The following is a 13,378-nucleotide window of genomic DNA, read 5'->3' on the forward strand; positions in this document are numbered from 1 at the left end:
GTCGGGGCCCTCGCTTGGCCCCCCGGCCACAGGCTCTCACTCAGGCCTCTCTCTGCGTCCCCAGGTGCGGCGGGCCCAGCACACCGTGCACAGCGAGACCAAGTACATGGAGCTGATGGTGGTCAACGACCATCAGCTGGTGAGCGCCTGGCCCAGGGTCCTGCTCCCCGGCCTCAGCGGGGCCCAGGGCAAAGGCGGGGGCAACGTAACAGACTGCCCAGGGCACCAACCTCAGCCTCTCCCAGCAGGGGGCCGGTGGGGGGACACTCCCAGCTGTTCCCCCCTGGCCTCTGCCAGCTGCCCTCCATCCCTCCCCGTCTGTGTCCTTTTCCAGTTCCAACAGCTGCGCCAGTCCGTGGTCCTCACCAGCACCTTCGCCAAGTCCGTGGTGAACGTGGCTGACATGGTGAGTGCCGGCTGCGCAGGGACGCCCGGTTCGCGCCTCGGCCGCTGCCAGCTGGCCTGCCTGGCTGGGGGTGTGGGGGGGCTTCCCCACGCAGAGAGCCGGGTGCCTGGGGGAGGACCACACGGCCTTCATGCCCCAGGAGCCTGGGCAGGGGGCAAAGGCTTGTGGGATTGCAATGGCTGCCCCCTTTCTCTGCCACTGCAGATGTACAAGGAGCAGCTGAACACGCGCATCGTGCTGGTGGCCATGGAAACGTGGGCCTCCGAGGACAAGATCCGCGTGGAGGAGGATTCGCTGCAGACGCTGAGCGAGTTCATGAGATACCGGATGGAGGCGCTGCCGGAGCAGAGCGATGCTGTCCACCTCTTCTCGTGAGAGCGGGCACAGCCGCGCTGTCCTCGTTCCCCCCGCCGCCGGCCTCCTGCCCCGCTCCCCACAGCGCCCCCTGCTGGGAGAGACAAGAGGAGCTGAGAGCTCCCCCAACCGCCGGCCTCCTGCCCCGCTCCCCACAGCGCCCCCTGCTGGGAGAGACCGGGACCGGAGGAGCTGAGAGCTCCCCCAACCGCCGGCCTCCTGCCCTCTCCCCACAGCGCCCCCTGCTGGGAGAGACCGGGACCGGAGGAGCTGAGAGCTCCCCCAACCGCTGGCCTCCTGCCCCGCTCCCCACAGCGCCCCCTGCTGGGAGAGACCGGGACCGGAGGAGCTGAGAGCTCCCCCAACCGCTGGCCTCCTGCCCTCTCCCCACAGCGCCCCCTGCTGGGAGAGACCGGGACCGGAGGAGCTGAGAGCTCCCCCAACCGCCGGCCTCCTGCCCCGCTCCCCACAGCGCCCCCTGCTGGGAGAGACCAGAGGAGCTGAGAGCTCCCCCAACCGCCGGCCTCCAGCCCCGCTCCCCACAGCGCCCCCTGCTGGGAGAGACCAGAGGAGCTGAGAACTCCCCCAACCGCCGGCCTCCAGCCCCGCTCCCCACAGCGCCCCCTGCTGGGAGAGACCAGAGGAGCTGAGAACTCCCCCAACCGCCGGCCTCCAGCCCCGCTCCCCACAGCGCCCCCGGGACCGGAGGAGCTGAGAGCTCCCCCAACCGCCGGCCTCCTGCCCTGCTCCCCACAGCGCCCCCTGCTGGGAGAGACCGGGACTGGCAGAGCTGAGAGCTCCCCCAACCGCCGGCCTCCTGCCCCGCTCCCCACAGCGCCCCCTGCTGGGAGAGACTCATGTTGAGAAGACTCATAGCAATTTGCAATTTTTACTCCGATGAACCCTCCCAGTTCTCCATGAGGTAGGGCAGGGCCATCACCCGCACGGTGCCGATGGGGGACTGAGAATGCAGTCGCACTCCTCTGCCTGAAGCGCGCATGCAGCTCCACGCGGGAAAGGATGAGCTAGTTCGGAGAGGCCGTGAGCGGGGAACGGTGCGGAAGGGCCGGTCGGGGGGTAGAGCAGGTGGTGCTGAAAGCTGACCCGTCAGGCTGGACTCAGGGAGCTTTCTAGTGCAATTCCTCCAGGACTGGTCCTGGGACCAAACTTGCCAACTTGTTCAGTGTCTTTGGCAGAGAAAGTGACGAGCGTAATTACGTTTATCGGTGACACAAGGCTGGGAGCTGTGGCCAATATGCAAGAGGGGGGAGGGTCCTATAATGACCTTTGAACCCTGGAGAAACAGAAATGGGATACAATGGGTTAGTGCCGAGCACACGATTGTGCATTTAGGCATGGGCCCCGGGTGAACCTAGGACCGGGGGCCGCAAGCCCCCCGCTTTCTGCCCAGTGCTCCTGTGGGAGCCAAGTCCCCTCCATTGTAGGGGCTGGCCGTGCCCTGCGTGGGAGGCACACGGTCCCAGCCTCCCACCACCCTCCCGCAGCACAAGGAGGGTGGGCGGCACGGGACCCCAGTTTTCCTGGAGCGGGGGAAGGGCAGGCAGCTCCCTCAGTCCCGGAGGGGAGCTTGAACATGGCGGGCAACCCCCTTGAGTTTGGCGCACGGGTGGTGCCCAGTCCCAGCCTTGGCAGAGCCACCCTGAACGGGGGGCTGGGGGCAGAGTGTGGGTGGGGGCAGTCTGGGAAGGCCTTGCCTGCCCCTGCCTCTGAGATGCGCCACCCATGCACTTAGGGACTGAGCAGCAATGTGGCTCTGAGCGGGGACTGGCCAGCTGGAAGTGACAGGCAGAGAAAGGCCCGATGTGCGGGCGGAGCCCAGGGTGGCTAGGAGCCGCCTGTGCGGTGCGGCTGCTACTGAGGCGAAGACGGTCCCGGGGTGCAGCAGGGGAGGCTGGGACGTTTTATTACCAGGCGCTGGTGAGGTTTCCCCGCGCGCTTGTCTCCCAGAACTTTCCTTTGAAGGAAGATGGATTCAGACGGGGACAGGGCAGAGAGGAGGGGCGAGGGGGTGGAAAACCTGCCTCCGGAGGGGAGCCTGAAGGAACTTGGATGCTTGAGCACAAGCAGAGGCTGCGGGGAGAGACGGTTGTTCTGTAAAACACGTCCGGGCGGGGAGCGGAGCCACCCAAGTGAAGGGCCAGGGGTGGCAGAACCAGCGGAGAGAAACTGGCCAGCAGCGTGTTCTGGCTTGAAACTTGGTGACGGTTTCCAGCCACTGGAGGAGCGACGCTCCCCGGGGAGCAGGGCGGGTACGAAACCCGGCTGGCCTCAGGACTGAGCGTGAGGAGCTCCTGGAGGAGCCGGGCCGAGGGGCGTCATCTGGCCCACTCGCAGCAGCTGTTAGCAATTCCCAAGGGCTGGGGCCAGAGCCGGAGTTAGTGCAGAGAAATCTCTGCCAGGGTCTTGTGCCCGGGCGCAGGGTCCAACTAATCCCCATATTCGGGGTCCCCCGGGCCAGACGGGCGGAGACTTGGGGGGGGGGGCGGGTTTGCCTTCTCCGCTGCATGGGGCACAAGTCACTGCTGGCTTGGAGTCAAGTAAATGGGGAAGTCTGTCCAGCACGATGTGAGGGCGTCAGCACAGAGCTCCAGGGCGGGCAGAGCCCTCAGGGGCTTCAAGTCCAGCCCCCTGCCCAAGGCAGGACAGGAGCGGCCTGAGGCCGGCTGCAGCAGCTGGCGCCAGGCGGAGGGTGCGATCAGCGCCCCTGCCTGCACGGCCGGCAATGGCCGTGACGTCATCGGGCGCCCGGGACGGCGGCGCCCTGGGCAACTGCCTGGTTTGCCTGGGCTCACGGGCCGCCCCTGGGCAGGGCCAATCCCAACTCAATCAACCCGGCCGGGGCTTGGTCAAGCCGGGACTTAAAAACCTCCAGGGATGGAGACTCCACCCCCGCCCTAGGGAACCCAGCCCAGCGCTTCCCACCCCCTCGGGGAATCGTTTCTCCTAGACTCCCCCCCTGCAACCTGAGCCCATTGCTCCTCCTTCTGCCATTTGCCCCCACTGAGACCAGCCTCTCGCCAGCCTCTTGGGAACCCCCTTCAGGTAGCTGCAGGCTGCTCTCAAATCCCCCCTCACTCTGCTCTTCTGCAGACTGAACAAACCCAAATCCCTCAGCCCCCCTCGTAGGCCATGTGCTCCAGCCCCCGCCTTGTTGTGTTGCCCTCCGCTGGCCCCTCTCCAGTGCGTCCGCATCCCCTCTGTAACGGGGCCCCAGACCTGGACGCAATGCGCCAGAGCGGAATAGACGGGAATAATCACTCCTGGATCCGCTGGCAATGCGCCTCCTAATGCCCCAATCTGCCGTGAGCCGCCGTGGCTGCCAGGGCAGCTGGGCCAGAGGCTGGGGGAGGCTCTGTGCAGGGGGGCAGACTAGACAAGCCCGGTGGCCCTTCTGGCCTCACACGTGGGGGTCTACGAGAGGGGGAGGGGGAAGCCGGACGCTGTGTCCGTGGCAGAGCCAGGAAGTGAAGCAGGAGTCCTGGCTCCCTGGCCCATCTCTCGGCAGGAGGATGCCTTGTCCTGCCATTCCCTGCTCTGTCTCTCCCGGGGGTGGGGGCGCTGGGCGGGTTCCCTGGGGGGGTGGATCCACCCCTGGAGGTTTGTAAGTCCCGGCGTGGCCAAGCCCTGGCTGGGCTGACTGAGTTGGGGATTGGAGCCGGGGTGGACCCGATGCCTCCTGAGGTCTCTTCTGACCCTGATCTGGTGTGACGCCCGGAGCAGCCAGGAGCCCCTGGTGCTAGCGACTCGGCGCGCCAGGCAGCCGGGCTGCCACCCTCTCACGCCTCTCTCCTTGCTCCCTGCAGCGGGAGGACGTTCCAGAGCAGCCGCAGCGGGACCGCCTACGTGGGAGGGGTCTGCTCGCTCGCCCGGGGCGGGGGTGTCAATGAGGTGGGTGGGGAGAGCATGGCCCTCTTCAGGCATCTGGCCCTCAGCCCACAGCCTGCGCGACAGGAGGTGGGGCAGCCGCCCATGCTCCTGGGCTACAAAGCGGGATGCTGAACACAGGGGGCCATGGGGTCGTGGGGCTGCAGGATGGGGGGACAGATTGTGAGAGGTTGTGGGGCTGCAGAAGGAGGGTATAGGATTACATGGGTTGTGGGGCTGCAGAAGGGGGTATAGGATTACATGGGTTGTGGGGCTGCAGAAGGGGGTATAGGATTACATGGGTTGTGGGGCTGCAGAAGGGGGTATAGGATTACATGGGCTGTGGGGCTGCAGAAGGGGGTATAGGATTACATGGGCTGTGGGGCTGCAGAAGGGGGTATAGGATTACATGGGTTGTGGGGCTGCAGAAGGGGGTATAGGATTACATGGGCTGTGGGGCTGCAGAAGGGGGTATAGGATTACATGGGTTGTGGGGCTGCAGAAGGGGGTATAGGATTACATGGGCTGTGGGGCTGCAGAAGGGGGTATAGGATTACATGGGCTGTGGGGCTGCAGAAGGGGGTATAGGATTACATGGGCTGTGGGGCTGCAGAAGGGGGTATAGGATTACATGGGCTGTGGGGCTGCAGAAGGGGGTATAGGATTACATGGGTTGTGGGGCTGCAGAAGGGGGTATAGGATTACATGGGCTGTGGGGCTGCAGAAGGGGGTATAGGATTACATGGGCTGTGGGGCTGCAGAAGGGGGTATAGGATTACATGGGTTGTGGGGCTGCAGAAGGGGGTATAGGATTACATGGGTTGTGGGGCTGCAGAAGGGGGTATAGGATTACATGGGTTGTGGGGCTGCAGAAGGGGGTATAGGATTACATGGGCTGTGGGGCTGCAGAAGGGGGTATAGGATTACATGGGTTGTGGGGCTGCAGAAGGGGGTATAGGATTACATGGGCTGTGGGGCTGCAGAAGGGGGTATAGGATTACATGGGCTGTGGGGCTGCAGAAGGGGGTATAGGATTACATGGGTTGTGGGGCTGCAGAAGGGGGTATAGGATTACATGGGTTGTGGGGCTGCAGAAGGGGGTATAGGATTACATGGGCTGTGGGGCTGCAGAAGGGGGTATAGGATTACATGGGCTGTGGGGCTGCAGATGGGGGGCAGGCTCCGGGAGGTGATGGATGGGGGCTGTGCAGGGGGCCGGTGGGGCTCCGATCCCTGTTCCCCGCGGGGAGGCGCGCTCAGCGGGGCTGACCCATGGCTCTGTGCTCTCCCTCCCGCCCCACGCAGTACGGGACCATGGGCGCCATGGCTGTGACGCTGGCTCAGACCCTGGGGCAGAACATGGGCATGATGTGGAACAAGCACCGGAGCGCGGCAGGTGAGCGCGGGCAGGGATGCCGGCTGCACGGCCGTTCTGCGGGCAAGGACATGGGCTGCAGCTGCTCCAGCAGGGCCTGGGCGCTGGGGGTCTCCGCGGCACCAGCTCCCCGGCCCCCCTGTGCCTGGCAGAGCTGGGAGTGGAGTTGCCCCATTGCTGACTGGGGGCCTGGGGGGGGAGGAGCACACTCGGGGCGGGTCCACAGCCCAGTCTGAGCAGCAGCTGGGCCCGTCCTGGCTCCGTCTCCTCAGGAAGCCGATTTGGGGCTGCCGCTGGGCCCGGAGCTTCGCAGCCCCCTGAGGTTCGGGCTGGGGGGCCGGGCGCAGTTACCAGGCCAGCCCAGGCTCCCTACTGTGTCTCTGCAGGGGACTGCCGGTGTCCAGACTCCTGGCTGGGATGCATCATGGAGGACACGGGGTGAGTTCCCTTCCGGGGTGTCCCGGGACAACGCCAGCTGGGCCGGGCCAGGGCTCAGCTGGAACCGAGGCAGATGGGTGCTTGGCGCAGCCCGAGCCAGGCGGGTGACTGGCGCCAGTTCCAGGGGCTTCTGGTGCCCTCACTGCCCAGCCTGGCCCCTTCTGCCTGCCAGTGCGCCAGCCCCACATTCACAGCCCTGCCCCCACCCTGCGAACCAGCCCCACACATGGCGTCCTTCTCTGCCAGTGCACCAGCCCCACATTCACACCCCTAACCGCACCCCACATTTACACCTCTGGCCCCGCGCCCGGGGCTATAGACTAGTCGAGTTCATGCGGTTACTCGACCAGTGAAGTAACCGAGATTTAACCTCTCAGCGAGGGGCTTCCGGGGCTGCCCCGGCCCAGCCTACGGGTCACTGGGCAGCGCTAGAGGCGGCTGCGTGGCGGGTGGGGACGAGCGTCGCTCCGGGCGCCACAGCCTGGGGCAAACCCACCACTTCACAAGCCATGGGCCCGGGTTGCAGCCTCTCGGCCAGTGGCACAGCCATGGGTCCGAGTCCCACTGCGATATCCCAGCCCTCCGCCACCCCACAGGAGGCGACATCCAGCCAGGCAGGCAAAGCCCTTGGCTTCTCTGAAGCTTCAGAGGAAGGGGCTGAGGCCCAGGCGTGAGCCAAGGCCTGACAGTGTGGTCCCCTCACACTGGGCTACTCTGTGCCGTTCGATCTGGCACGGGCTAGGGGACTGAAATGCCCCTCTGCCGGCGGAGCCACCCGACCACCACTGCACGCAGGCGCAAACGACGCTGGCTTGGGAGGAGAGATTGGCTCCGTGCTGCAAAATGAGCGAAACCTGAGCACACAGCAAGGGGAAGGGACTTGACCAAGGGCACAGCTAGTCAGTGGCAGAGCTGGGAGGAGAAGCCAGGTGTTCCTGGCTAACAGCACTGTGCTCCATCCACTGGACCATGCTGCCGTGTGTGGTGAGGGCGCAGACTCAGCGGGTAGATACGGTCCTGTGGAGGGCAGGCAGCCGAGGGAAGGGGGGAAGGCCCAGCTTTGCCCCACGCCGGGAGACACACTGGTACGTTCGACAGCGAGGGGGCATTGGTGAGGCTGCTCTGGCTCTGTCCCTGCCCTGCCGTGTGACGAGGGGTGAGGCCCCCGTTATGCCGCCTGTGAAGTAACCCGGGGTGCAGCGTGGGGAGGGCGCTTGGCCCTGGCTGGCTGGGGGGCACATTGCACGAGGCCCCAGGCCAGGGCACTGCGGGTGGCGCCTGTGACTTTGCTGGTTCTTCTTGCCAGGTTTTACCTGCCTCGCAAGTTCTCCCGGTGCAGCCTGGAAGAGTACAGCCAGTTCCTGCAGGAGGGCGAGGGCAGCTGCCTCTTCAACAAACCCTTAAAGGTACCCTCCCTCCCCCGCACTCCGGCCAAGCCTCCCACAGGCCCGGGCAGCCCAGACCCTAGAGCCGTTCCCCCGCGCTGGGCGGCTGTGGCGGGCCGGGTCTGGGCACAGCTGAGGGCGTCCGCTCAGGGCAAATTGCTCAAAGTGGGGGCTCCTACAGCCCCAGACTGGTGACCTTCCCAAATAGGCCACAAACCAGTCCCACAGAGCGCTTCAGCTGCCTGCCTGAAGCCTCCCGAGCAAAACCCCTCCGACCCCCCAGCAATATCCGTGCCCCAGATAGCGCCGGGCCTCATACACCGGTGGGGGGTCCTAGCACCCAATCCCACCTACCCCGAACAAGTTCTGTCCAGTCCCAAGAAACCAGCCACAGTTCCCTGGTCAATTTACCCTCCGGATCTTACCCACAAACCACGCTGAGCCAATCCCTTAGAATCTAACATCTAAAGGTTTATTACTAAAAGAAAGGAGAGTGAGGTTGTTAAAGTATCCTACGTTACATGCATCGAATCTCCCAGTTCTCAATGCAGGCTCGCAGCAGAGATGTTATAACTGCTGGGTTAAAAGTCTTTGGTGAACATCCTACGTCAGGATGGGTCCACAGTTCTTTCTGGCTCCTCGGTCCCTGCACTCTTGCCTCTGGGATGAAGAGCTGAGCTGAGCACCAAGATGGAGTCAGCCACATGGCCTATTTATATCCCCTCCCCCTCCTCCATCCCCTCCCTCCGCTTCGTCCAAGCTGGAGACAGTCACATGGCCAGTGGTCAGATGTGTCTCTGGCCTTCTGCAGTCCATTGTTCCTGGAGCTTTGCTCATTAGCTTGTCCAAACATGCCTGGCCCATTGCTCCTCCTCAGACAGAATCTTTCAGCATCAACACAGAGTCCATCTTTATAACTCCACACCCAGACATTACACAGGTACATGCAGGGCAGATACGGAATCCATAGACAATAAGCTTCCGTTTGACACCTCACATGGCCCCCTTTGTATCGATTTTTGGGGCAAACACCCCCCAGCGGTGCAGCAGCCATCTGGCTGCTCCCCTTAAAATCCAGGAACATGACAGCGGCGGAGGTAGCTTGGGGCTCTGAGACCCAGCTCCTGGGCCATGAGTGTCCCCAGCCGAACAGCCCCCACGCGGCTGAGCTGGGCGGGCAGAAGCCCAGGTGTGACAGGGCCCCAGGCGTGGGGGCAGGGCAGGGGGTGCTCCTGTGTGGGGAGGCTGCTGGGCCCCCAGGCGCCGGGAGCAGGAGCTCAGAGAGGGGAGCTGGCACTGGGGCTGGGAGCTGCTGTGCCCCCACCCCGCTGCTTTTCCCAGGGCCACAGACGCTTCCCTTCAAACGGGGCCTTTGGGGGTCCTGGGGCGAGCCCAGCCCCGCTGCCGGGAATGGGCGGGGCAGCCGGGAAGGCCTCGGGAATGTCCTGCACCCAGCTGGCTCTTGGTACGGTGCCTCATGCCCATTCCAGGGGCCTGCAGGAACCTCTTGTCCCCCTACCCCCTTGCAGCTGCTGGACCCCCCGGAGTGCGGCAATGGCTTTGTGGAGGCTGGAGAGGAATGCGACTGCGGGTCGCTCACGGTGAGGGCTGCGCGCCAGGGGCGGGTGTCAGCCCCTGCAGCCCACCCGTGAGCCGTGGGCACGGAGGTTATTGGAAGGGGCCCAGCCGTGGGATGGGGCCAGTCGTTGTGATGTGGGACAGAGGGAGGTGGGAGAGGGCGGGGCTGTGGGAGAGGGCGGGGCTGGGGGAGGTGGAAGAGGGCGGGGCTGAGGGAGAGGGCGGGGCTGAGAGAGATGGGAGAGGGCGGGGCTGGGGGAGGTGAGAGAGGGCAGGGCTGAGGGAGAGGGCGGGGCTGTGAGAGATGGGAGAGGGTGGGGCTGGGGGAGGTGGGAGAGGGCGGGGCTGAGGGAGGTGGGAGAGGGTGGGGCTGGGAGAGGTGGTAGAGGGCAGGGCTGAGGGAGAGGGCGGGGCTGTGAGAGATGGGAGAGGGTGGGGCTGGGGGAGGTGGGAGAGGGCGGGGCTGAGGGAGGTGGGAGAGGGCAGGGCTGTGAGAGGTGGGAGAGGGCGGGGATGTGGGAGGTGGGAGAGGGGCGGAGCTGAGGGAGAGGGCGGGGCTGGGGGAGGTGGGAGAGGGCAGGGCTGTGGGAGAGGGTGGGGCTGGGGGAGGTGGGAGAGGGCGGGGCTGTGGGAGAGGGAGGGGCTGTGAGAGGTGGGAGAGGGCGGGGCTGAGGGAGAGGGCGGGGCTGTGAGAGGTGGGAGAGGGCGGGGATGTGAGAGGTGGGAGAGGGCGGGGCTGAGGGAGAGGGCGGGGCTGAGGGAAGTGGGAGAGGGTGGGGCTGGGGGAGGTGGGAGAGGGCAGGGCTGAGGGAGAGGGCGGGGCTGTGAGAGGTGGGAGAGGGTGGGGCTGTGAGAGGTGGGAGAGGGTAGGGATGTGAGAGGTGGGAGAGGGCGGGGCTGAGGGAGAGGGCGGGGCTGTGAGAGGTGGGAAAGGGCGGGGCTGAGGGAAGTGGGAGAGGGTGGGGCTGGGGGAGGTGGGAGAGGGCGGGGCTGAGGGAAGTGGGAGAGGGCGGGGCTGGGGGAGGTGGTAGAGGGCAGGGCTGAGGGAGAGGGCGGGGCTGTGAGAGATGGGAGAGGGTGGGGCTGTGAGAGGTGGGAAAGGGCGGGGCTGAGGGAAGTGGGAGAGGGTGGGGCTGGGGGAGGTGGGAGAGGGCAGGGCTGAGGGAGAGGGCGGGGCTGAGGGAAGTGGGAGAGGGCGGGGCTGGGGGAGGTGGGAGAGGGCGGGGCTGTGAGAGGTGGGAAAGGGCGGGGCTGAGGGAAGTGGGAGAGGGCGGGGCTGAGGGAAGTGGGAGAGGGTGGGGCTGGGGGAGGTGGGAGAGGGCGGGGCTGAGGGAAGTGGGAGAGGGCGGGGCTGGGGGAGGTGGGAGAGGGCGGGGCTGAGGGAAGTGGGAGAGGGCGGGGCTGGGGGAGGTGGGAGAGGGCGGGGATGTGGGAGAGGGCGGGGCTGAGGGAAGTGTGAGAGGGCGGGGCTGGGGGAGGTGGGAGAGGGCGGGGATGTGGGAGAGGGCGGGGCTGAGGGAAGTGGGAGAGGGCGGGGCTGAGGGAGAGGGCGGGGATGTGGGAGAGGGCGGGGCTGAGGGAAGTGGGAGAGGGCGGGGCTGAGGGAAGTGGGAGAGGGCGGGGATGTGGGAGAGGGCGGGGCTGAGGGAAGTGGGAGAGGGCGGGGCTGAGGGAGAGGGCGGGGCTGTGGGGCTGATGTGGCGCATTGGGCCCCCCCCCCAGTCCTGCTGGAGCAGAGGCTGCGGGCGCGGTGCTGGTGCCAGGCAGGGCCTCACGGGCGGCTGCTTGTGTGTGTCCTGGCAGGAGTGCGCGAGGGGCGGTGGCAGCTGCTGCAAGAAGTGCACCCTGACCCACGGCGCCATGTGCAGCGACGGCCTGTGCTGCAAGGGCTGCAAGGTGAGGGGGCAGGCCGGCCGCTGCCCGCCCTGCAGTGCCCATGGTGGACACTAGGGGGCGATGGAGTTGCCGGGCCGGTCCAGCCGAGGGCAGCCCAGGGATCAGCGAGCGACTGAGGCACCAGAGGTGCCCCCGGAGCCGGGGCAGAGCCAGTCAGCAGGGGAGCCGGTCGCCAGGGCCCCGCCAGGCAGAGCGCCCGGGCCCAGGGTCACAGCGCGGCCGCCCGTCCCTGGACCCGGCTGGGACATGCAGCCGCCGGGAGAGGGAGTCTCCTCAGCCGTGCCGGGGCTGGCTCCTCGCCCCCCGGCCAGTCACGGTCCCCTCCGTATCTTGCAGTATGAGCCGCGGGGCGTGCCGTGCCGGGAGGCCGTGAACGAGTGCGACATCGCCGAGAGCTGCACCGGGGACTCCAGCCAGGTGAGGGGCAGGGCAGGAGCTCAGCGGGACGCCCTGCCCCCGGGGGCTGCTTTGGGGCAGGCCGCCTGCAGGACATGGGTGGCGCTGGTCCGTTCCGGGGGTGCCTGCTGGGCAGAGCGGGGCAGGGACCAGGCCTGGGGGTTGAGGCTCAGGCCGGGGGGGGCAGGGCTGCGTGGCGGGGGGCCCATGGAAACTCCCTCTCTCTGCAGTGCCCACCCAACCTGCACAAGGTGGACGGCTACTTCTGTGACCAGGAGCAGGTAACGGCCCTGCGGCCCCACTCACGGCCCATCACCCGCCCCCACTCTCGGCACGGCCCCACAGTTCCATGCACAGTCCTGGGCTGACCGGTTGGGGGAGCCCATTGCCCATCCCCACCCAGCTGCTCCCTGCTCCATCCAGCACTCGCCCGACCCCCCGTCTGACGCGCCCCGAGGCCTGGGAGCCGACCTGCACCCCCGAAAGGGCACGAACAGACTCCACCAGCCGGGAGAACAGGGGAGTTTATTGCCTCTCCAGGATACAGCCCAGCACAGATGTCACCAGGTTCCAGGGCAGGCCTAGGATGCCTCAGCCCCCCTTGATATGGGGGAGGGGGTCCGGCTTCTAAACCCCCCAGCCTGTTGCTGAGGCTGCTTCCTCCAGGCTCCCAGACAGAAACTAACTAAGTCTCCTCCAGCCCTGCCCCCCAGCCCGGGCGGCATCCACCTTCCTTTGCCCCTCTCCATGGGGGTAGCTGGTCGGACAGGTTGAGAGACCCTCACTCCCTGGCCTTCTGGGCCGTGGCACCGGCAGCAGCCAGTGGGTTACCACAGAGCCAGCATAGAAAGCAGCCCAGTACCCCCACTACGTCACACCCGGCTCTCTGCTCCACAGGGCCGGTGCTACGGGGGCAGGTGCAAAACCCGGGACAGACAGTGCCATGCACTCTGGGGGCATGGTAAGTGCGGGCGGGCCGGGGCTTCGAGTGGGGGCAGGGCAGGGGGCTGCGTGGGCGTGTGCCATGGACGATGCCCGCAGAGCAGGAAGTGCAGCCAGGCGCCAGCTCTGGCCTCAGGGCCCTGCGAGCCAAACTCTCCCTCCCTCCCTGCTGCCTCTGCCAGGCCACCCGCTGCCCACGGACACGCAGAGCGCGGGTGTCGCCCCTCGCCCGCCCGCTGCCCACGGACACGCAGAGCACGGGTGTCGCCCCTCACCCGCCCACTGCCCACGGACACGCAGAGCACGGGTGTCGCCCCTCACCCGCCCACTGCCCACGGACACGCAGAGCGCGGGTGTCGCCCCTCGCCCGCCCGCTGCCCACGGACACGCAGAGCACGGGTGTCGCCCCTCACCCGCCCACTGCCCATAGACACGCAGAGCACGGGTGTCGCCCCTCCCCCGCCCACTGCCCACGGACACGCAGAGCACGGGTGTCGCCCCTCGCCCGCCCGCTGCCCATAGACACGCAGAGCACAGGTGTCGCCCCTCCCCCGCCCACTGCCCACGGACACGCAGAGCGCGGGTGTCGACCCTCCCCCGCCCACTGCCCATAGACACGCAGAGCACGGGTGTCGCCCCTCGCCCGCCCACTGCCCATGGACAGGCAGAGCGCGGGTGTCGCCCCTCGCCCGCCCACTGCCCATGGACACGCAGAGCGCGGGT

At 66.8% G+C, this 13,378-nt stretch overlaps 1 protein-coding gene across 3 annotated transcripts in view; it reads left to right on the plus strand.

Moving 5' to 3' along the window:
* The window catches only part of ADAM11 (ADAM metallopeptidase domain 11), a 55,961-nt gene that overhangs the window by 28,785 nt on the left and 13,798 nt on the right, over nucleotides 1-13,378 (plus strand). For all 3 annotated transcript variants that reach the window (XM_089773920.1, XM_089773921.1, XM_089773919.1), the window contains exons 9-20: nucleotides 65-139; nucleotides 335-406; nucleotides 611-777; nucleotides 4,585-4,669; nucleotides 5,951-6,041; nucleotides 6,407-6,458; nucleotides 7,765-7,864; nucleotides 9,373-9,444; nucleotides 11,225-11,317; nucleotides 11,654-11,734; nucleotides 11,944-11,994; nucleotides 12,611-12,674. In XM_089773920.1, coding sequence (XP_089630046.1) covers nucleotides 65-139; nucleotides 335-406; nucleotides 611-777; nucleotides 4,585-4,669; nucleotides 5,951-6,041; nucleotides 6,407-6,458; nucleotides 7,765-7,864; nucleotides 9,373-9,444; nucleotides 11,225-11,317; nucleotides 11,654-11,734; nucleotides 11,944-11,994; nucleotides 12,611-12,674 — 1,003 coding nt within the window. The remainder of the gene's footprint in view (nucleotides 1-64; nucleotides 140-334; nucleotides 407-610; nucleotides 778-4,584; nucleotides 4,670-5,950; nucleotides 6,042-6,406; nucleotides 6,459-7,764; nucleotides 7,865-9,372; nucleotides 9,445-11,224; nucleotides 11,318-11,653; nucleotides 11,735-11,943; nucleotides 11,995-12,610; nucleotides 12,675-13,378) is intronic.

Source organism: Pelodiscus sinensis, chromosome 29, assembly GCF_052426305.1.
Source record: "Pelodiscus sinensis isolate ZL-2025 chromosome 29, ASM5242630v1, whole genome shotgun sequence".
NCBI lineage: Eukaryota > Metazoa > Chordata > Testudines > Trionychidae > Pelodiscus > Pelodiscus sinensis.